The sequence below is a fragment of the Melopsittacus undulatus genome, chromosome Z (genome assembly GCF_012275295.1).
Source record: "Melopsittacus undulatus isolate bMelUnd1 chromosome Z, bMelUnd1.mat.Z, whole genome shotgun sequence".
Lineage (NCBI taxonomy): Eukaryota > Metazoa > Chordata > Aves > Psittaciformes > Psittaculidae > Melopsittacus > Melopsittacus undulatus.
In genome coordinates this window covers 8,678,529-8,702,777 of record NC_047557.1, presented here as the reverse complement: position 1 = coordinate 8,702,777, position 24,249 = coordinate 8,678,529, and the positions used below count along the sequence as shown (strand labels likewise).

At 44.0% G+C, this 24,249-nt stretch overlaps 1 protein-coding gene across 50 annotated transcripts in view; it reads right to left on the bottom strand.

Moving 5' to 3' along the window:
- Positions 1 to 24,249, bottom strand: part of CELF4 (CUGBP Elav-like family member 4) — a 709,268-nt gene that overhangs the window by 48,946 nt on the left and 636,073 nt on the right. For 19 of the 50 annotated variants that reach the window (XM_031043757.2, XM_031043778.2, XM_031043762.2 and 16 more), the window contains 4 exons: positions 20,370 to 20,517; positions 15,251 to 15,400; positions 3,166 to 3,231; positions 1,407 to 1,487 (listed from right to left, as the gene is read on the bottom strand). In XM_031043757.2, coding sequence (XP_030899617.1) covers positions 1,407 to 1,487; positions 3,166 to 3,231; positions 15,251 to 15,400; positions 20,370 to 20,517 — 445 coding nt within the window. Of the gene's footprint in view, positions 1 to 1,406; positions 1,488 to 2,318; positions 2,324 to 2,900; positions 2,907 to 3,165; positions 3,232 to 15,250; positions 15,401 to 20,369; positions 20,518 to 24,249 lie in introns of all 50 variants that reach the window. The other 31 variants (XM_031043795.2, XM_031043756.2, XM_031043775.2 and 28 more) reach the window with 4 other exon arrangements.

Genomic DNA, 24,249 nt, shown 5'->3' with positions numbered 1-24,249 from the left:
AACACAGGGGGCTTTGGGAAGTGGGTCTTCAAAATGCTCAGAGCACTCCTTTGCTTCTGACGGTTCCTGGTGCAATGCTGTGCTGAACAATGATCTGCTCACCATTTTGTCCTGTGCTTAATCTAACCCCAGTAAGTAATAAAAAGCAAAGTCCTTCAGCATGGGGGAAACATCTCTGTAATGATACGTTAGGTCTGTGCATCTGTTCTCACAGCAGGGACATGTACTAGAGCTAATCAGGAGCTGGAAGTTGTGTTCCCCAGGAAATTCTGACATCGGAAAAAAATTAATTCCAAATTAGATCGAAATGCTGACATTTCTAATTTTCTCACAAAATGAGATTTTTCCTCCAAAGTAGTTCTAGTCCACTAGAATATTTTAGTTTGATGGTGTAGTCCTGATTCATTTCATTCTGACTGTTACACTACATTAAAATATTAGATGTCATTATATATATGTAATAACACGTATATCATAGAGTATATCCGAATTAGACATCTACTAGAGGATAAAAGTTGAAATGTAATTATTTAAAATGAGGGACTCTAAACTGAAGCACCTGACTTAAATGCCTCACTTAGGCAAGCAGGGTCCTCTTGTCCAAAGGGAGCAGTGATTCTCTGGAGGATGACTGGGACCACCTGAGCGGATTGCCTCTGAGGATCCCACTGCTCCCCACTGCCTGTAAAGGGAACATCACATGTCATGGTTGTCCCCAAAGTATTTGTATGCAGTTGTGGGAAATTCACATCTCCTTACATTTCTTGTCTCCAGTGAAGCCATCCAGTCCTGCGGCCTAGATAACTTAGCTCCTTTTATAGTCAATGTAAAGAAATAGGTACTTTCACTACATGATTCATCTCCTCCTGATGTAGAGATTTTGCTCTAAAAGGACTGATTGGTGTTTCCAGATTATCAAAGGGTGCTGAAAGGACCAGATCAGCTCCTCTAAATAGCAGACCCTTGTTCTCTAAACAGCAGGTGTCTGAAATCACGTTACTGGCTTCCAATAAAGGCCACCAGTGCTTTGTTCCTTATTAAATTCTTTATGCCAATGAAATTGCTTTTTTATCCACGTTCTTGTCACTTCTCTTGAATACAGACTCCCACTGGACATTACTGCTTATGCTGCTAGCAGGTCTTTCCATGGCCCATGCACATCAGCATGCTCCCCTTCTGGGGGACTGAGGACGTCTTAGCCACAATTGCCCATGAGGGTGTTCCTGCATACTGCTGTTAGTGTCAATGGTGCTGTGTCACATATGGAAACAGGGAAAGGAGTCAGTGGGCCAAGGATTCAAAGAAATTGGGTGTTTATGGATAATTCTCTAGGTGTATGAGGAGCGGAAACAATGTGGTGAGGATGGTGTGTTGGGGCCAGAAAGGAGGACAGCCTGTTTACTTACCTTCTCTCTGCTGCTGTGGGATCATGGGAGGTGGCTGTGGGAAGGCTTGGCTAATCTGGCCATAAGCAGCAGGATAAGCAGCTACAGGGGAGAGAAAGAGAGAGAAGAAAGAGGAACAGATTTCAGTGCTGGGAAGCAAGGAGCTTTCATTTTTCATTTCAAGGAGTGTATGATGGCTTTGAAACCATCATACCGAGCTAGAGGTGGGTTTTCCCCTGCATGTTTTCTCTGTGAAGGGCAGCCTGAGATATGGCAGAAGAACTATGGTACCAGGATGTGCCCCATGGACCTGAGCACCCACGTTCCCTTCAATTTCATCAGCGATAACACTGAGGACAACCATACCATGTAAGTGGGGGTCTCTGCTGAGTTCTTTCCCAGCAGAGATGTGTAAGCATCCCAGATGGTACCACAAACACATTCATTCATGAGCTCAGTGTGTCGATGCCCATGCTGACATCCACGCAGAGTGCATGCACACTTTTCCCTGTCTAAGCTCTCTCGCACCCTGGTTAGTTTATATGCTTATAAAAAGAGTTCATACTTGTGTTTCCTCCTTTATTCAAACCTCTGTATACCCACACCGTATAAGCACAGTTGCACATATGTTCTCAGACATACATTCTCTTTCACGTCCATAGAGACTTCCTCTCTCCAACACAAACACGGTGGAAACAGTGTGCAGCAATTAAACAATTTTCCCCATCTCAGCTCCCCCACCAAGAAGACAAGGGGAGCCATTCACTACCACAGATGGTAGATGATGTGCCTTGCTGCTAAAAATACAGAGTACAGGTCGCCTGTGAGCCCAGAGAGAGGGGGATAGGGGCCATGTGTGTGCAGAGGGGTTAATTAACAGCTCAAAGGGTTGAGCTGCTTCCCATCTATCAAACCTCACAAGCAATAAATGACAATAACTAAAACACTGGCAAATGAAGCCCTACATGAAGAATTAAATTAAGTTTCCAGATACAGTGCTGACATGAGATAATAGCCATTCCTCAGTGGGAGACCACGATTGCTCCAGTTACCACAGGAAATAATGACATTGGGGTGGCAGCTTCCTTGCAAAGCTGGTCATGGACACCTCGTGAGGGGAGGCTGAACACAGTGGGGTCATGGTCTGCACCAGGTCACTTTGGCTGGTGTCAGTCCATCAACTGCAAAGGAGCTGCTCAGCAGACAGGGCGATATAAGTGGAGGCTGACTTATTGGGAGCTGTGGAGGAAGTTGCTGAGAAGCAAGACCTGTGTCTGCATAGCTCTTAAGTAAGCCTCAAACTACATAGCTGGGGTATGACTAATGTAGATGCACCCTGAAATATGGTTGTATTCGGAAATACCATACCCTGCGAGGCACAGCAGCAGCGGCTTTGCAGGTTCTAGCTACCCATCTCACCTCCTCTCTGCAGTAGCAAGGAGACCTGTTACAGAAAGTAGCCTCCAAACCAGTGGGTTGACTTGGCATTTGTGCACTGTTCTTAGCAGACCAGACCTGGTCCTGCCAATGAAGCTGCACCAAGATATATGGCAATGGAAGGCATTCCCTGAGGGAAAGGGGGACATTGACCCCACTGGGAAAGAAGGCAATGGGCTTTACGTTTTCAACAAGAAGTGCAAATTTAACCTGACAGTCTGTGGCGCCCAGCTTGCCCCTGTAACACCAAACACCTCCCTTTCCCCAGGCTCCTCGAGTGTGTTCAGAGATTAATGGTTTTACAGAAGATAAAAGTTTATTGAGAGAAAGTGTTAATACTAACGACCTGCGTACTGCTGCACTCCAGCGTAGGCTTGCTGCAAGGGGTCTGCTGCAGTGGGGCTTTGTGCTGTGGAGACACAAGAGAGAGAAGGAATCAAGGGGTTAAAACATGACAGGCACTCTCCTTTTCCCCTCCCTATGAGTATGTGGTGTGAGACAGACAGACCCGGGGCTGAAGGTCCCAGAATGGGAGCAGCTCACTCACCCGACAGACAGGACAGCACAGAGGCTCCCCATCATATCCAACAGGGCTCTGTCACCCAGCCACCAACCACCCTGTGACATTTGGAGCAGAGGACACACAAACCTCTCCCCTCCTTTCCCAAGCTTATGGAGCCCACCTCTGATCATGTGCATTTTTGGCAGGGCAATAATGAACCCCAAAGAGCCCTCATCTTAAGCCAGGACTGCCGCTGTGCTAGGTGCTGTGCAAACTCAGATCTCAGTGACAGCTACAATCACATGGAACTTTCAATCAGATCACAAAACAAGAGGGGCATAGCAGGAGGAAGGAGAAGAGAACAAAGCAGTGGCTCCTGCCATCCCAACATCACTTCGAGGGATTGTGTTGCTGCCAGGCAGCCCCCCATGAAAAAGGAAATGCTGCTTGGAGGGGAGGAGGATGCCACTTGTCTGCTCCAGGGAGGATGCTGTGAATCGCTGCATAAGGCATGCAGTCCCTTGCTGGCTTCAAAGTGCATTTTCTCTCTTTACAAGTGTGCATTCCTTCCCCTTAAAAACTGTTTATTTTTGAGAAACTTTGAAGTCTAGCTCAAATACAACCAAAGCTAGTTAAGATTTTTGTTTTCCTTTCCCCTTTGGTTGATAGGGAGGGAAAGAGAAAAAGGTGTTGTATGCACTCTTTCTTTATCTGCAGCAATAAAAAATTTAAAGCAAAGCTTGGCTGAACCTCCAGTCCAAATGTCACCTTGGCCCTAATATTTCACTTCTTGTTATGAGTTTAATTTGTATTTATTGGTGCTGCACAGTTCTACATTTATGTGTTCCCTCCAGTTTCTTACTTGGAGGATAATCCCTTAGGGAGCTGCTACTTACCCCCAACCCCACTTTTTTCCTTCCTGCTAGTATAGAGGTGTGGCTGGAGGGAAGGGCTTGGAAGATGCAAAGGTGTGGGAATCTTGTAAGGAAATCTGGTGCATTGATCTATCCAAGGAGAGACACTGGCTGTATGCAGAAATGTGGGGAGGTTGGCACATGAGCATTACAGGACCCAGGGAACATGGGTAAAGTTCTTTCTTACATATGTAAATGCTACCATGAAGCTTTTCAAAGACCACCATTGATCGTGATGGAAGCGTGTAAGATCCTGCCCTTTTCTCCCAAAATATGAGGAATCTTGGGAAGACCAGACTTTGAAGGGGAAAAGCTAATTAGCTGGCTAAGGCTCAGAGGCTCCTGCTCGTTAGGGCATAACTGAATCATGAGGTCTCTGAGGATGGGGAAGTCACAGGAAGAAATAGGTGGGATTGCAATGTGGGACATCAGTGGAAGGCATAGTAGAGGTGCAAAGCCATATCTTTAAAGGGTAGATACTTCAGGAAACTGGAGGAAATGCTTAGAAAATGTAAAAACTTTTTCCACTTATTCCTGTCATCTTGAAACAACTAAATCCTGTTCTTTTTAATCTCTGCTCAAAACTGTTTTCCTCTAAAACAAAACGCTGAGCATATTGCTCCGGAAGAAAACTGAATGGCTATAAAAGGTTAAGTGATACACCACTTCTTGCACCCTTTTTGGAGAATAGATCATAATATCTTGAACTCCCAAAGTGACCAAGTCCTGTCAGGTAGAAGATATCTCCTGAGGAAGGTGAGGGGCTATGAAGTAAAGGAAGCAAGTCTTTTCAAGGCTATGTTTTTTCAGTCTGCAGTAAACAAGATGATCTGTTGTATCTGCCCTGAAAGCAGCTGCCTTTCCTTGGTTGCACTCTATAGTTTATAGAGCTAGGAGAAGAAACTGTCTCTGCTGTTTGGGAGCTACACTCACAGCATTTCTTTCCTCTCCAGCTGTGGCTGGATCAAGCATGCTCATTCTCTGCCTGATATTCTGATGATTAGCAACGATTGCCTCTTTGTTGGTATGGGAGACGTCACTGAGCAGTACCTGTCAGACTGTGGTCCTTTCCCTTATTCCCTGCCTTAGCGGGACACATGTGGGAACTGTTCAGTCTCTCAGCTGTAGCTGAGTCTATGTCCTTAATAGGGCTGCTGGGCTTATGACCGAGCTCCTTGCCTTACCCCATCTTTGTATATCTCACCTGCCTTTGGAGTTATACTCTGCCCATCATAACTAAGCCATTCTGCTTAAGAAACATACACTGAAAATCACCTTTAAAATTAAATATTAAAACTGGACAAATGCTTTATTTAAAGTGTTTGGGACAGCAAGCTTTTAAATGGAGCCTTTTTCCTCTCCCACACAAAGCTTTCAAATTTCATTATTTTCCTGCATCTTAGCAACTTGTCAGCAGGAGTAACATCTCAGTGGATGTTTCTTTCTTAGGAAGCTGCCTTGTACCCTAGATCACACAGGAAATTTCTTCTTGGCTCACAGCACATGCATGATAGTGGGAAGACTTTTCCTTGGCTTTAACCAGCATTGCTCCAAGCTGGGAATCACTTACTCATAGGTGAAGAACATCAAGGTGGCTGATCTAACACACATGACCTTAGGACTGACACAAGCATTCCTCAGTGCTTTTGAAAAGGAGCAAATAGAAAGCACCCCAGGGCTCTAGGGACAGACAGCACAGGAGCCAGCAACCCTGGTCTGCGGCTCTGTGTTTTACTTGTAGTCTCATATCCTACCTTGGCTGTTTGGGAACAGCAGTTGTGGTGAGTCACCACCTGCAGAAATTTAACTTGGCAGCTCTTGAAAACAGAAATGATGACCTTTTCTCACTGAAGAACTTGCCTTCCTTAGCTTGAGGAGTGCATTTACTCAGCCAGTGAGGATGTGCATTCAGCATAGTAGATGTGCCCATGCTGACCAACATGGCCTGTGAAGGTGCAGGGACACAGACTTCAGGGCCAGCTGGGTACGCCGGCATGAAGCCAAGGTAGCTTGGGCAGCCATGAGCATATCTTCATGCTGCTGCTCACTCTGCCAGATGAATTAAACCTAGCAAAGGGCATAACTGCCTGCACTTCCAGCTGTAGTGTGGATGAAGCCAACGGCTGGTATTGATCCAGAAGTCTCAAGACACAGATTAAAGGTTTGAGGAAGTTGTGGCCCTACTGTGTTCAGCAAAGTGACAGACCTCCTACATACTAATGACCCATAAGTAGTTCAGCAAGGGCTCAGATGTATGAGGGACTCATGATCCAGAGCCAGACTGCCCCAGGGATTATGTGTGGCTGCAGGAAGGAGCAGACAGTGTGCTAAAATTCAAAGTGATGTGGAGGCATGAATCATTTCCGTGTTTCCACACAAGGACATGATGAGGGAAGGTGGCTTTATTCCTCCATATGATGTGTATAACCTAGTAGGATTTGCACCTCTGTGGCCTTCGCACAGATCATGCTTTGCTAAAGTAAGAGTTACCCTGTGTCAGCTACTTTTCCTCCCCATCCAGCTGGCCAGTCTTCTCTGTACTGCAAGTATTAGCTGAACATGGGCATGTGGGGCTGGGAACAGACCCCAGCTCCTCTGCATGCTGTCTGTGCCAGGGTGTAAGCCCACTGTGACCCAGATGTAAATAGCTGAATGTGCGCTGGTACCATCTACAGGGATACAGAAGACACCAGATGAGGGACATGGATATCATAAAGCACATTAAATGGATTTTTGGACTAGTACTAACATGTATCTAGTTTTACCATCATCAAAAGACCGGATGTGTTGGTGACAATCTGTGCAAATATGCCTATAAGTTGACATTTGAAATAGCTTTCCTTGTGGTCAGACTCATGGAGATCTTATGTCCAACATACGGACATTTAAGAGATTAAACATGATGTAAGATGCGCACTAAGGATCAGCTGGTGAAGTGAAAGGAGAAAGGCTGCTGAGAGGCCAAAGGACAGCTATCAATCACATCAGCCCTGCGAAGTTAATGTAGCCTTGTTTCTTTGCAGAAGCTAAGGATCTGGCCTTGCCAGGGCAAACTAAAGGTGTACTGTGAAAACAGATGCTAACAGTAACTTCATTTGGCAGCTCAGGGCAAGAGCTTTATCCCTGGACATCACCGTTATATTAATTTGATCATTTCCATATCTCCACGGGAAAAATCCTGCTCAAATACAATTGTCTCTTTGCAAGACAATTCTGGCCAAGATGCCACAAGGTGACCATGGCAAGATAACCTTCCATAAACCTGGAGACATAAAACAAGCCAATGACCTACTATGTGGCCATAAATATAAATTTAACGAAGGCAGCACTTATTCATTAGGCAGAAGTCAAGAAATGACTCCCTAGTCCTTCAAAGAAAGTAGATCCGTTAATGTCACTTTCCAGATCCTTTGCCTGATGCCAAAACCCAAGGATGATTTCCCAAGTCAGCATGAAATACCAGTGCTTTAAAATTAACACCAGGAAGCTTTCTTACTACTGATATATCTCAAGATTGAAATCAAACTTTTTAAAGGGGCATTCAGCTAGTGTTAGACCTGACATTTAACTTTTGTCAGAGGATGAAAGGATGGAGGTAGCAGAATGAAGCACGTTGTTAAAAATAAATAAAATCAGTTTAAGTGATGTTCCATAAAGAATCTCTCCTGAGATGCCTGTAACCCAGCTACAGTGTCTGGCCAGGACGAGCTGTTATATGGGTGCTCAGGTGATAATGGCAGTAGGGGACAGAGGGCTGTTATGGGCAGGGGTGTAAATCAGGAGGAGCTGCACTGAAGCCAGTGGTGGAAGTGAGGCAAAAGGATGATGATTGCTGTCCAAGGCATCGAAAAGGGTCTTTGCATCCCCCTCAATGGGGTATGGGATAGTGTCAGTGTATGAGAAAGCCAAAGAATCAGAGAGGCCCAGTGCTTCTGAGAGACAAAAGCAGTATCTGGCACATTTTCAGCTCCTAAGATCCCTGGGTTTTCCTTCACTTTGGTGGAAGGAAGCAGCAAACCTTACACCTATGTGACACCCTCTTTGGTCCCTGCTTCTGATTGCCTATGTGGTTCCCAACAGACATGTTTTATTCCATCTATATCATCCTATTTTGTAGCGCTGCTCCCTGCACTGGTCTACAAACACATGTTAACACCCAGATCCACAGCTTTGTTCTCTGTCCCATTTATTCTTTCCTCTCACTGCCCTGGAGGTATTTTACACCTCTCTCAGGAGCTGCAGCTTCAACACTGTCACCTCTGGGAGGGTGGATGAAGTGGAGGGTGGTCAGAGGCCAGGCTGTTCAGTCAGTGGTGAGGAGAACAAAAAAGCGATAGGAAAGAAAATCTATGTGAAGGCCAGGGATAAAATAAATAAATAACTAACTGAGTGGGAGGGGTCTATTCACCTTCTCCTTAAATCCAATTTAAATCACTTTCTACAGCCCTAATCTATATCCATAATTACATCATTTCGTACAACAAGCTTGAGAGAGGTCTTAAGAAATTTATGTAGATTAAAATTCATGGGTGCCATAGTACAGATTCCATATTATTAAGATTGATTAGGACAGCTGATGCTGTGATTAAAGAAGCCAGCGTTTACTGTTGTAATTAATTAGGTATTCAGACACAACAATAACTGCAATAACAGAAAGAATGTGCTGATCCGGCAGAAAACAGAGACTGATCCTGTGCTTTATAGTCTTGTTTCACCGTTTAGAGGCTGGACACCACTCAGTCAAAGGCATGTTGTCCCACACTTTCTTTTCCCTTACCTCAAAGGGACAAGAAATCCAGGGCATTCTACTCCATCCTGTTAGTTGGAAAAACCCTTTTAGTAGCATCCAAGGTATTGTAGTTGCTTGTTTGGGACAACATATGGGCCTACTATAAAATTCATACAGTTCATTCCTGGAAATCAGGATTATGTTTATTATTTTCTTAATAGTCCCACCATCCTTAATAAAGCCCCTGCTGAGATGGATGCTTTGCAAAAACATGACAGGGGTTGTGTCTTTCAGTGAAGGGATTCCAGTGGGCAAAGAAAGACACAGAATACTCAGAGATGCAGACTGGAAGAGGTGGCTGGCCAAGGTGACAAACTAATTCAGCAGCAGAGCCAGGACCATGACCATAAAGACATAAGTCAGGGTCATGTTTTAAAAGCTATTGTAGCACTCTAACACCATATTGTTGGGGAGCTCAGTTTAAGTCACCTTTAAAAATAAAGCTCAAGGTCTTAACTCACTTAGATGCTTCTGAAAACATCAGCACAGAGCCTGATTTGTATTTACACCTTCTTCCAGATCGGAGGAGAAAACATTTTGGCTCTGGAAAGGCTCACACAACTGCCTTAAACAACCCCATTCATTATGGCTGCAGCATGATCGTTGGAAGTACATGGCATCATTAAAGTAGCTTAGACTACAATTGAAGATGGCAACTTCCTATTATATTTTTAATGAGTGCATTCCTTCACTTATTTATTTTACCAGTACATTGTGGTTTATGGCATGTGGCAGATTGTTACAAATAGGTCAAATAAAGGCTTCCTGGTCATAATGATGTTTCAGGTGCTCACTGTTGCAGTTTTGGAACTGCTGATACAAAATATGAATTGGAAAGCTCCCACGCAGAGATTCAGGTTGGACAAACACAACACAGCCAAAGATTTCCAGTAGTAACTTATCCTCAGGACCACTGTAAGGTCTTCTACAGCAGCAGGCAAGTCAATCTTTTTCTGGTCCCCTGTGTCATCTTCTCTCTAAACTCTTTTCATCTGACATAAAATCATAGAATGGTTTGGGGTGGAAAGGACCTTAAGAGCATCCAGTTCTAATCCCCTGCCATTGGCAGGGTCACCTTGCACTAGACCATGTCGCCCAAGGCTCTGTCCAACCTGGCCTTGAACACTTGCAGGGATGGGGCAACCATCCCTGTGCCAGGGTCTTACCTGTAACCTGTAACCTGTGCCAGGGCCTTACCACCCTCACAAGGAAGAACGTCTGCCTAATGTTTAATCTAAATCCCTCTCTGTGAGTTTAAATCCATTCTTCCTTGTCCTGTTGCTACATGTCCCCTTCTCTTCCTGCACAAGTGGAGCTCTGATCTTGCCCAATGCCCCTGAATAGTGTCTGTCATGATCAGGACTGATCCTGGGACAGACTGGTCCAGAGCAGCACCCTGCCCATCAACAGCACTGCTAGCCGATTGAAAAACTAATAGGTAAGCCTGTCATATTAGCCTACCGGCAACTCCTCCCCTACAAAATTAGCTTGTGTAATGATAATAATTACAGATGGAGTTTGAATCCTGTCTCTGCTGGCAATGAGTGAAGTTGGTTGCTGCCTGATAGCAATTTGTTGAGCCAAGGAAAATGAATTGATGGTCTCGGTTCAGTTCCTAAGACATGAGTTTCTACAGCACAGGAATTCACCCGTGGGGGACACCTTCACTGCCAATCTCAGCAGTGGCCTGTAAATATGTGGGCATAAAAGCTTGGCTGCCCATTCGTACTGACAGCTAGTCCTCACCTGAGAGGGCTGAACCCCAAGTAGGGCATGGAGTGGAGCTGGCTGTCTTGCTAGCCCAGATGTACCCACAGTGTAACCAAAGAGGAGTGGGGGAACCTCTGCTGTCTCTGTAGAGAGGACAGACAGAGCTAGTCCTGGCAGTGGTGGGCAACCACTGTGTGCCTGTGAACAGTAAAAGAGATGACATGTTTTTAATGTATTATGAGCAACTGAGGGAACTGCTTTTGTTTTCCTCAGCAAATACACTGAAGCACTCAGCATCCTGGAAAGCATTCCCTGTCTGAGCCTCCACAAAGCTGCCATACCACTGGTCCATCCCTGGCTTGGGTCAATCTGGACATCCCTTGGCCCAGGAGGAATAATTTTGTCTGGGAGCTGTTGGATGCTATGGGCACATCAACGGGCAGAAGACCACAAAGCACTGTTCACTCTTTTCTGAGGGGCCTGCTTTGTACCTCCTTCCAATTCCCCCATTTCACTGCTCCTTTGACAGCCAAACCTTCCTCTCTCTTGCTTGCTGCCCTTTGGTCTCTTCATTCTTTTTCATCTTTCCCTCCCCTTCCTTTTCAAAGAAGGCTTTATTTTTGCAGCAAGCATTTTATCCACTCTCTCACAATGCAATCCTGTAGGGCAGAACCTGCTACTGGAGAGCAGAGTGCTGATGGTGTGAGGCACAGCACAAACCAGTGCAGATGGTCTCCACTGTTATTGTACATCACACACTGTTACAGGAGAGGCACTGGGCAATGGGTGGGTAAGAATCTTTGGCAGAAAAATACAATCCCTGTTACTATGGTTAATGTGGAAATGGCAAGCGCTCTTGTGCTGCTGCAAAGTGACTCACAAGATCATGGCACATCAGATTGTGCTTTTTTGTCCCAGCTATATGTTGTGATACATTGCCATGTTCAATAGCTCTGCAAACTGAAAGGGTTGGCATTAATATACAAAAAGGTCAGCTCTCCAAAGGGGCTTAGACTAGTGGAAGGGGAAATCTCTACTCCCTTCTGTTCATGCCAAAATGTGCACTATGAGGCATTATGTACTGGCTGAGGTTGGAGAAGGTGAGAGCATGGTTTGCTAAGAGATGCCTACAAGGAATGGTTTTTTAGTGTTACTGCATGGACCCTTAACCTCACCAGAGCCACAGAAAAATCTGATTCCTGTATGGACTGGGGCTGTGATCAGAGACTTGGTGAGTGAGGTCTTTCATCCTACTCTTGTCTTTGCCTCAAAGCCACGGGTGATTCAGCAATCAAATGCTACCATGTGTGTCCCTGCTCCAGATAAAGGGAATCTTAAAAAAAGAGCTCAGGGGAAGACAGAAAAAAAAAAAGGAATGAAACTACAGAGTAAATACAATTACATGATATGGACCTGTTTTTATAGCGCAAAGACTTTGCAGTTCTGGAGTCCTTTAGATGCAGCACCAAAAATATTATAGCTAGACACAAAGGTGGATGTGTAGACAAACTGCACAATTAATGGGATTTATTTGGGTCTGAATTATGTGTATGTCATGCCTCTATAGATTTTGATAGTTCTGTTTTTGCTATTTTCAGGCAGCAAAGAACATTCTGTTACAGCATAGAATGGTGTGAGCCCACATTTGAGATTTTTGTGGAGTATGAAAGAGTATCTGAGAGCAAAATTCAGGCTTTAAACAATATATGTATGGCAAGCCACAATCATAGCAAGACTATGGTTATGTACATAATACAGCAACACTCTTAGCCACTTTCAAAATGAGAAATATACCATAAAATAAAGTTGTTTGGAAGATGCTGACTTTGGATGGGGACTGGCATGGTCTTTTCTTCTCTATAAAGTTAGTGCAATTGCATGCTGAGTTTTAATATTTTATTCCTATCCTTGCGTTTAGAAGCACCAACATGCAGAATCACAGGGCAGTGACAGTAATAAAAGCTACAGAGGAAAGTGTGAAAAATCCCATAATGAACAATGATGGAATAAGCTGCCCAGTGATGAAAATTTCTTTCTAACCCCAAGCAATTAGTGGCTGTCTTATATCATAAAACATAAAGGTTTGTGTCCTTCCTACATTTTTATCCAGTCTAATACGGCTGTGGATGTTCTCATTACCCATATAAATGTCTAATTCATTTTTTAAAATGCTGCTAAGCTCCAGGCCTCAATAAAGCTTGTAGCAAGGAGTAACATTTGGGAGACTGCATAAATGCTCATGAGAACGAAGAAAGTAAGATGGAGCAAACACATAATGCTCATGAGCTGTACCCAGACTGCTACAAAGGAGCTTGCTTTCAGAGTTTCATTGCTGGTGTGGACTGGCAGAAGTAAACAGAAAGGCGAGGGAGAGAGCTTACCACTGTTCCCTTTATACCTCTGCTATAACTTCAGATGTCATTAACTTATAACGGAAACTGAGCACCAAGAAAGACCAATATATTGCTGAAGACACACTGAGATAAATTGGAACTTTACACAAAGCAGACTATTTGGATGCCAGCTTCACTGGTAGAAAGGGGCCTCTGCCTGCAGCAAAGTGGAGTGAGACTGATTGTCACCTTTCAGTGTGTTGAGCTGCTGGTATTTGTGCAGGGATGTACTGTGAATTGCTGGCTGAGCAAGTCTCTCCACAACTCAGAGAGAATCAGGCTAAGGCCATTGACTTTTATATAGTCATGGATGAAATACCTAACTGAAATCTTGCTTTAATTAAGGGGGGTAGTTTGAGATAGTAGCAAAAGCTCAAGTTGTTAAGATTCATCTAGGATGACCATCTTTTCTTTGATACCTTCAGTAATGGATCATGCAAGATTGCCTAAAAAGAGCTAGATAAACCAGGAAAAAGACAGAAATGGATGAATAAACAGAGAGATGATAGACTGGCAAACAGACAGATGAATAGTTGAACAGATTGTTGTGTTTGTAGAACCTTAGAGACAGGTTACCATGGTTGAGCTCAGAGAGCATAAGGGTTCTAATGTGTTCTAATGCCTCCATAAACCTCCAAGGGCTCCCCATCCCTCTAAGCTACTACAAACATGTATATACATGCCTAAGTTTTAGCACAGTAAGGCCCTTGATTTCAATTCTGCTTAAAGCTGAACTCATGGCTGAGTGTCTACAAAGTGTATGTGGGGAGGATGATAACTATTTTACAGTACTTTTGGTATATCTGGGCTTTGTTGCATTCACAGGGTGGCTTTTTTTTCAGTGACACTGAGCTGTAACTAGGCTGTAACTTTTGTATTTCTATGTTATGTGGCATTTTTCCTTGCAGCTCACAAAGTCCCCTGTGATATCAAATCTTCTGAGTTTTCAGGGCTGGTGAGATTGAAAGAATTCTTTTTCTTAGGGGCTTTGTGGGCTTTTTGGCTGGACCATCTGAGTCAGTATTTGATTCCCTAACAAATTAGATCAATCTATGTGTGCCCCAGAATAAAACACTCTTTTGCCAGTTGGTGGCTAGGATAAATTAGTTACATTTACTCAAATTTTTACTGTTATAATTGTTATCATTAGTATGGGTACAGCTATAGTGAGGAATGTCTTCCTAGCAGAAGTACAGCTTGGAGTAGATGGCTACCTCAAATACTGAGGATGCTGAAAAAATGTAGGTGTTCATTAAGGTCTTGTGGACTACTGAGTTCTTTGTTATTACAGCACCAGAGTGTCCATATATATAGGTAAGGGTATAGAGGCAGGTATGTATCCTTTAAAGTCCCTCATTCAATTCTGACTGCCAGGGCTTGCAAAATCACTCCTTCAGTGCTGCCATCTTTTGAGCTAGTCGCAGTCTGTATCCCAGCAGCAGTTCTCTGGTGGTGTGTCACAAAGAGGTGAAACTGAGCCCATTCTGTGGCTGTATTAAAGGTACTTCAAAGTAAGGTACCCGGCCAGGTAAGGCAATAGGGTTTGAATGCAGTGAGGATTTAGGAGACCAACACGTGCTACTTGCACACAGTCTGAGGCATGGAACAGTTTTGGTCAGCAGTCATGTGGACTCCCTGGAGTCAACCTCTCAGAGCCATGCAGCTGCAAGGGAATCCCAGTAGGAGATACTGATGGTGGGTGATAGGAGATGCAAACAGGCCTAGCACAGCTCTTACAAGGTGAGCCAGGATCAAGACCTTTGGGAATGCTGCTGGGAGATCTGTCAGTATGAACTGGTCAGGCCTCAGATTGAATTTTAGCTAAAGCAAAACCTGCTGGGTGTCCTGACTGTATTCAGGAAAATAATCCATCAGATGAGTGCTCACTTCTTCAGCATAAAATTTTCCACCTACAACATGCCCTTGATGCTTCTCATCCAGATTTAAGTGTATAACAACTGCAGCTGGGTAAGTTCTAACTACGCCAATGGTAAAGTAAGATGAAGTGATGTGGGGTGTAATCCTTCTGAGGTGCATAATGCTAGAGGAAGCCTGTGGATGTGGACAATCTCCCTAAGACTGACTGAGCAGGCTGTGGGCACAACACTGGTCTGACTTACCTGGGTAAGGGTGAATGCCATTAGCAAACACGGCTTCGGCGGCGGGCTGCCCATTAGCCTGCGGCGGGAGGCCAGTGAAACCATTCACCCCAATTGGAGATGGGATGCTAGGCACAGCTGGTGCAGTTATGCCAGGAGGCGTGCTTCCACCTGCAAGCGGGGAGGACACAAAACCAGAGCTTGTGAGTGCTGGAAGCAAGAACTGCATAGTGAAAATACACAGAAACCTTCTGATAATAAATGAAAGATCTCCCAAGCTGTTGTGCAAAGAAAGGGACTTCTTGCCAATTGTTTCTCTGTTTGGAAAGCACTTAAGAAAGGCTTGCAAAACTTTCTTCAACAGAATGAAGGTTTTGCTTGGTGATCAGTCTCTCTAGGCTAGATCCACAGCTAACATCAAGCAATAAAAAGTATAGAAATATGACCCTTCCTCCTCAACTTTCTCCCTAGAGTATTACCTGTTTAAATTGCTAAATAAGCAGATGTTTCTTTCCTAGATATCATTTAACACCAGAAGCAAATTCTCAGTCCCACCTTTCTACAGCAGTCCCTCTCAGTTTCCCTTTGGAGATCTCAGCTTTGTGGGTATACTGATTTCCAGGACTACTCTGTCTGCATTCCCTCATGAATGTGCATTTTATGCACAAACTCATTCTGAATTTTCTCAGCACCAGGGATTTAAAAGGTTTGTCAAGTTGACTTGTAGCCTAAAGGCAGCCAGTGATACTTTCGTTTTTGTCAATGTTTGGCCGTAACTTGACTTTTGTAGAGTTTTGCAGAGATCTCCCACTCAACGGGGGCAAAATTTGGGTTAGATTTCTTTCTCTCATGGAATAATACTCCTCTCCCTCTTCCCAGGCACATCCTGTGGGGGACTGCAATGCTGCTATTCAGAAGAAAAATGTAGTCTTTATGTTTTGGGCAAAAATCCTGTCACCCACTGGTAGAGAATTTTTGAATTTCTGAGGGGAGAATTAAATCCCTCTTCTACCTCACTGCCTGCTCCTATGTATGTTTAAAATGACTGGGCAGTCTGTGCTTCTTGCAATGTATTCAGGACATTTTTAGGGACATAAAATGAGTTTTCAATGGGTGAGAAATTGTTTTTCTCTTGCTAGCTGTGAGTGGGAAGTTAAACTATCTTATCTCCACCAACATCTTTCTGTGTCAGGGTATACTACTGACTGAAAGCACCGTTTTTGCAGTAACCCTTTTTTTAAACCAATTGCAGAGATTTTCTTCCCCAAAGCAGCTTTCCATGATAGGTTAGTCCAATAACACACTTTAATGACTACCTAAATCTGTGTTGGTGCCTTAAGAAAGCCAATACAGATGCATGGGATGCTTTAATATGTTCTGATTTGAGTAGCCCCAAAAGAAGGCAATATTTCTGCTCTTTTCCTATACCCTGAGCAAACAAGCTGCTGCTTCCCCTTTGCTTATTTAAATGGTGTTGGCCTTTAAAAATGTCCTCTGTGGAGGTACAGGGAGATAGCAGTGGCAACTGGAGTCCAAAGGCAATGCTCTTAGCATATGCCATCAGCTTGCAGATCACAAAGGCTAGTTAAAATTTCAGTTGCTTTTCTAGATCTCTCCTTTATTTGCATAGACAATGTAAGTATTTTTTTTCTAAAATTACAGCAAGGGATTTGTGCTTGCTATTTTCTGCATGTCTAAGGAAGTTTAGGCATATTCATTGGAATTCTTTAATTTTCTTCTCATAAAGAAAGATCTCCCCTGGAGAGGTCAGATCTGTAGTAGGAGTTAAAACTGGCATAATGCCACCGCAGAGAACAAATGTTGGTGGTGCATGCCAGTTGTGGATTTCACCCTTGGTTTGAGGTCTCTTGCTGCAGCTACACCAGATGCAGATTCACAATATGGAGGGAGAGAGAAGATAAGGATGGAGAGATGTTTAAATGAAATACCATTTCTAGTCTCTGTGCAGTTAACGGAGTAGCAGCCCCACTTTTCACCCAGATTACACCAATGATGGGAGAAATGCAAAACTTCAACCAAACTTTCAGATACATCAATTTAATTGCCTCGCAATCACGGGCTGTTGTGTGAGATAAGCCTGACTCTTGAGAGGAAACCTGACTCTTCCTGTCTAGATGCCAGCAAACGGCATACAATCTTTATGGTCTAAATTACCCACTGGGACTGCCTACTGCACTCCACTAACTGCAAGCAAACCCAGTGACTAGTTTAAACTAAATGCCTAACTTTTGTGTGGTTAAACCAGGTGAGATGGATCCTGTCTCTAGTCTGATAGGTTTGCCTGGAACCAAAACTCTTTCTTACGTACCATGGGAACTCGTGAGCCTGAATGAACTCATGGCCATGTCCCAAGGAACCCACTCTCCTAGAGGCAGGACACACAGAAAAACAGCTGGATTAGGAGGCCTGAAGATAGAAGCACAGAGGCACTGTGCTCAGCTCCAAAGCTTCTAGGACTTCTGGGTTACCAGTGTCCTTTTTCTAGCACAATTTTTCTTTTGCTTAGGAAAGATCAAAACACTTCATTTTTTTTCAATGTTCCAAACGCTTTTTCTAATGTCTGTTTTTCAGAGAACTTTGAAATGTTTCATTTTCATTCCAAGTCAGAACAAAGATATACTTCAATGACTGGAAATCCTGCTATGAAGCAGAATGATCATTTTCCATTTGGCTTTCTGAATGCTAACAAAAGCCAGCAGGAGAATTCATGTTAGGCTTCAGATATCTCCTGGCTACTCAGAAATCGCTGCTAGTGTTGTAGGCTTGCTTGCTCAGACGTTATGTGAAACATTTTCTATGCATCTTATCACAAGCTTTGTGAGTGTTGTACTAATACAAGGAGTCATTTCAAAGTATAAACATTTCACCCAAGGAATAATTGTCAACGGACATTTCCACAACCCGTTACAGAGGTTTTTCATGAAAGAATGTACCCATTCAACATAAATTTGCAATAATGCCAGAGTGCATAGATTCCACGATTGAAATAATGTCATAAGGAGGCTGCAAAATCTGCCACCATGAACAAGATCAAGGGATCTTATTTACAGTAATGACCAGTCATGGGTGCTCTGTAAAGCATGTAAAAAACATGAGCTTTTCTCTCATATAGTCTGATAGTAAGAGTTTAACAGTCCCCAAAAGGCACAAGGCACACCAGAAGGGGAGAAAGGGTTTAAACCAAAGAAGGGCTGGGATATTTTTTATGTCCTGGATATCATGGTAGGCACAGGATCTGGCTGTTGTATTGGTATTTCCACACTTATTTCATAGAATTTGCTAATCCTCAGGACATTTATATGCACAAGAGTTTGTGCTCTTTTGTGGTGGGGATATCATAAACCTTCGACTGGATTCAGTTCTCCAGGCCCTGAGTACATTTGAATTCCAGGCAGTCTTTGTTTGACGTTCTCTCTGCTCCCACCAACACAAAACAAATCTAGCTAATGCAAATATGATAATCTTTCAGGCAGCGGGTTTAAAGGGTGCACATATAATTAAGCCACTTTTCTATTTGGATTTGCAGTAGCTCCATCGACTTGTTTATACATTTATCGTTGTGTAAACATATATTTTGAAATGTGTGGTATGAGATTTTTGAGTCAAGTGTTTTTCCTTGGGTCTTCATAAGTTTGTGTGGAACTATACCTCTTTCTCTCCCCTTTTCCCCTCTTCATATGCTAACACAAACAAAGGAAAAGATAGGTATCTGATTCAGTAGCTTCTGACATTGTTCCCAGCCACCCCGTGCAAAAAGATGCTAAGGGAGGTTTTCTTCAGCAGATAGGTTAGCAGAACTCAGTTGGTAAGGACCATTGGCCAAACCAGTTGGTCAAACACCATTGCTGTGCACCTTTCCTGGCTTCTTTGAGATAGTCTTTTCCTGCTACAGGGCTTCTGCAGAATTCTTTGTCTCAGGCTTCAAGCTGCCCCATCCTCTCTTACTGCTCTGCTCTGGAGTCCCAGATCCTACTCTGCCAGTGCTACATGCACCACATCTGGCTCAGCCAGAGCTCACTCCTCCTGCATCCTAGCCCAAACCTTTGTCAAGCTCATCACCTCCAGGCCAGCTTGATGCTTTAAGGTTCACACAAAGGCATTGCTATGCCACATCTGTCTAAACACAGTCTCATCCCTAGTGCCTCTCACAGGAGCAACCTGCATCACTCCCAGGGATCCTTTTATCCCAGCCTGTCCCTCCTGGGTCATTGACCTGTTCTTGCCCATATGATCTCCTTGTCCCAGGAAAGCCACTCCTCTTTCCATCTCATCTTTGTTCTCTGTTCATTGAATCACATACTGCAGCTCCTACCATGAGTTTCTGTGACACCTTGCAGCCTAGCCAGATCCTGGCAGCACTTCACTGACTACCTGTCTCTGCTTCAGCAGCCAGAAATGCTCTCTCCAAACACTTGCATTCTAGAGATCTTCCCTGAGTACCTCCTGTTCTATTTCACAGCAGGAGAAAGGCTTACGTGTCCCAATGACATAGCTCATCTTGTTAACGATATTTCAGCTCACAACAAACCTTATTTCCTTCGTCTTTGTACCAGCCTGTCTGTGACAGCACCAGCACTTATCCCTTGGATATCTATGCTCACTGGGGGATGTTTTGTGACATTTGAAGGGTACTCGGAGCTAAAGGAAAGTTCTGTGAGGGGTAAGGATGAAGGGAAGGGTTATGTCTGAGGGCCTTTTCCAGTGCCTTCCCTGTCAGCACCCTTTCTCCTCCCCAGCAAGCCCATTGTGTCTCTGTTCTGATGGGTTTCAACCCTCTTCTTCTCCTCACCCACCAGTAAGAGCCATTCAGCATGGGGCAGATAGCCCAACAGCCCACTGCTGGTGAGCCATTTGTCTTTACCCTTACAACTACTGCACAATGCAGAAGTTGACATGCAGCTTGCCCAGCCCTGGAAGAGGCAGTGACAGCCTTCCTCTGCCACTTTCCTCTTTTCCCAGACCACAAAAGGATCTGACAGGCTCCACTCCTCACTTCTGGTGGCCTTCACCGACAAGACCAACTTTTCAATAGACAACCACTGAGGGAGGACCTATCAGTTAACAGGTCTCTTCTGGGATTTTCCCTCCCTTTCCCCTCTCCATCCCACTGCCCCCTTACCTGAGGTTGGTGTCATGGGAGCAGCAGCCAGCCCGTTCATGTTCAGGGCTGCCATTTGCTGCATCTGGGCTGCAGCAAAGGCTGCCATGGGGTTCAGGTAGCCGCCCTGCGCCACTGACGCCATGATCGCGGCTTGCTGCTGCATCAGCTGGAACAAAGAGAGAGAGCAGGGAAAAAACATCACGCGGTCACTGGTAAGATGGACCATGGCATGGGCACCAGCATGGGGACCAGGGCAGGGTGTGAGGCAGACTCTGTTATGAGATGCCAGCTCAGCATGCCTGTGGTACACCACAGCCTTGGCCTTCCTTCCTGATGCAGGAACTGGAAGCAAAGTGCATCTTTGCATCTTATACTTCCCATCCCATTAAGTATTGCCCAGTGTGGAGGTTTCCCATGAATTGGACTCAACCCTCTGAGTCCATAGTACTTCCCTGAGAAAAGCAGAGAAAAGCCTTTATATGATCTTGAGCAGAGAGGTTTGGTGCTTGTATCAAAGCTCTGGGAAAGCACTGGGGCTGATGATGGGAGACCAGTCTATGCTGAGTGATGAGGAGAAGAGACAGTTTCTCCAGAGCAGCAAGCTTAGCTAGATCTGTGGGGGAAGCTTGATTTGTTTCTGTCAGTGACAAAAATAGTTTTCTCATATGTTGCTGGGAAGTCTTTAGAGGGCACTGGACAAAACCATAACCAAACCTTCCAACAAGGTTATAGCATCTATTTCTAACACAACTAAGCAGAGAATTCTGGAGGAGCTGCTCAAGAGAAGAGAGCTCTCCTACTTTAGCAAGATTAACACTGTGTAGATGGAAAATCCTTTCCTTGTGGTTTTGATCTGGGATGACTTCCCCAATTATTTTAGTTTTTCCAGAAAGTGGTAAAAATGCTGCCTTTTTAAGGGCAGATAGGCAGAAAAAATGAACCCAGTCTATATTTGTTTTTAATGGAAGGATGATGAATGTTTATGCATGCTGGAAATGCCTCTTACATTAAAACCAGGCTTTGCTATCATTATCTTACTCTCTGAACCTAGTACGGAAGTCAGTGCAGTTCATGAGTACGGAATGGCTGAAGTGGGTTTGTAAAATGCTCCCGGTGTGAAGGAGATAGAAGCTGCCTCTTGTTTTCCTCCCTGGCATTATATGAAGACCCAAAAGAAGTAAGTCTGAGTCCATATACAACCTCCACTAGTGACCAGTAATGGATCCTTAGAGAAAGTGTGCAGGAAAGAGTATCAGCAGAGAGGAAAATCTCTGTTCATTTCCAAGCCTCTGGTAATGCATGACTTGATGATAATCGTGGGGAAGGAAAGTTTTTCTGCAGTGATTTTAGAAGTGACTTGTGGCAGTGTTATCGGTTAGACTTGATGATATCAGAGGTCATTTCCAACCTAAATGATTCTGTGATTCTGTGTTTCTATGATTCTATGTCTCTGCTATCTCCAGAATTGCAGTAACTGGTTTTGTGCTCTCTGTGGTTTCACTCTCTTCCATCACAAAATCATCCTGTGATGCTGTTGTTTAAGCACACAGGACATGCTTCTCAACTTTAAACAGCCCTCAAAAGTCATGGGGAGGAACAGACTGTTCCCTACTGTTCACTTTAATGTTGAAATATTATCTAAATTGACTGTTCATACACATATACTCTAAAACAAATCCTTGAAATCACTGTGCTTATTCTAACGCTGAAACTTTCCTTGTCACCGTCGGTAAAGAGACCAAAGTAAAGGATGCTCTGCCACTGATCTGTAGTATAACTGTGCACAAATTGTGTAAACTTGTCTTGATTTCTTCTGTGATATAAAAGGACACAGGACACCTGCTTTCCCACCAAGGAGTGCCTTCAGGTCTACAGATGGAAAGTGCTATACTAGAGTTGAATACTATTATTTTTTGAAGCCTAATACAGATCGGTGGCAAGGTGGTGGCTTTCCCTTTGATTGTTAATTACCCTTTTTTTATTATACCCTGCATAAGACACTTTCACATTTTAATTAGTGATATCCTGTTCTTTGTAATTACTGATGGAGTGATTAGACAATCGTTTCTATTATAGCACAATGCTGATTCCTATTTAAAGAGTACATTTGTTTCTAGGCATCATTTGAGTTTATTCTCCAGAGGAGGCAGTGAGTAGGTGATTTTAGTACGTATGCCAATGTAGGTGAATAAGGAAGGGTGAATCCATCTTCAACACTGGACTGACTCCAGTGTTGGGAGTCTGGACTCGTACCTTATTTTCTGTGCTGGGTATCTTCATTTGGGGACAGCTGAAGAAGTAAACAGCTGGTTGCAGGAACAGTAGCCTATAGCAGAAATGATAGCCTATAGGAACTGTTCAGAGCTGCTGATCAAAGAAGCATGTCTCTGATATGGACACACTTGCAGGGGCTGGAAGCAGCCCAGACTGGTCTTTGCTGACTTTTGTTTGTGTTTCTCCAAGCTGACTAGAGCTGCATGAACAAACCCACTGCAAACCATGGAGTGACATGTGGCTGGTCATGTGTGTGCTGTGGTCAGCCTTGCTGTCAGATAACAGCCAGGTATTTGCACCACAAACCTTCTAAAACAGGCAGGAAACTCTTATTTTGTCATTTCCCACCACAAGATTTAGTAAACTTAATACACATGAGGTTTTCTCTGAGCTGGGCACCTGTTATGGTTGATGTGATAATGGGCAAAGGATTCTAGGCTGAAACTCATCTCTCCCTTTTGTACGCTAAAAACTCTGTGCAGTTGTATTGCAGCTTTGTTTCTCTCTATCAAGAGTATGTGGAGCTCAAAGTGATCAGTTCCAATGCACATGGCAGCACAGCTGGATGAAATCATTCCTATCCCTTACCTGCCCCTCAGCAGATACTTTCAGACTTTGTTTCCCAACCATTTAAAAGAAAAGTGTTAATCCTTTCTTTTGGTTTGTGTTTTTCGTTTGTGTGTGCTGCAAGAGAAACAGTGCTCTATCTAAAAGATACCACATTGCCAGTAGTATTACAAATGACTGTGGTGTTCTAAAGACAATCTTCATTTTGCACTAGGAAATCATGTGTGATATTATTGATGGCTTATGCAACTTCTCCGCCTTATGGATATCTCTAAACTGTTCATAGTTAACTCCACAACAGAAGGTGCTCCTCCCTGTTTGCAAACCAAGTAACCTGAATATGTGACTTCTTGTGTGTTCGGAAGGCTTATAAATTTGCACTGGAAGATGCTACATGCATGCTCCTTTTTGTAGTGCAATGTCATTCGTGCTGTTCTGCCACATATCTTCAGAAAGAAGAACATATTTTCTCTCTCCTTATGGAAAGAGCTAGATAATCCTCATCTCCTGATTAGTGCTGAAGGTGCAGGGTCTGCAGTCTAAAGCCTGGTGAGTTTTGGTGAAATAGTCACTTGAAACTGGCCAAACTCCCACAGAGACTGACTTAGGAACTTAGAGGAAAGAAGTTAAGTTTAGCTTGGTGTTAAAAAGCTAGTGCAGTTAAAATAAGAACCTAACCTGTGATTTGCAAAACAAGATTCAATTGCTTCTGCTACAGCCACCCCATTTCTATCGTGCTTAATGATCTGAGGATGTGCACTCCAAGATGCTCTGGAGACCTGGCAAACCATTTGTCATGTTGAAATGAGCTGGAGCCCTACACCTTATGACCCAGAGGATGTACACCCCTCTGCAGCCTTCAGAGCAAGCCCTTGGGGTAAGCCAGGATATCCTTCAGAGCTGGAAGGATTATATCATCCCATACCTGAACATAGCCATGTACCCCACTTAACTGGCTTTGCTTCTTTGCCTCAGAGGGGACCCAAAACATGTACCAAACAGGTCTGGACATCTCAGTCTTTGACAGTACTCCTGCCATGCTTTTGCAGTCAGGTTT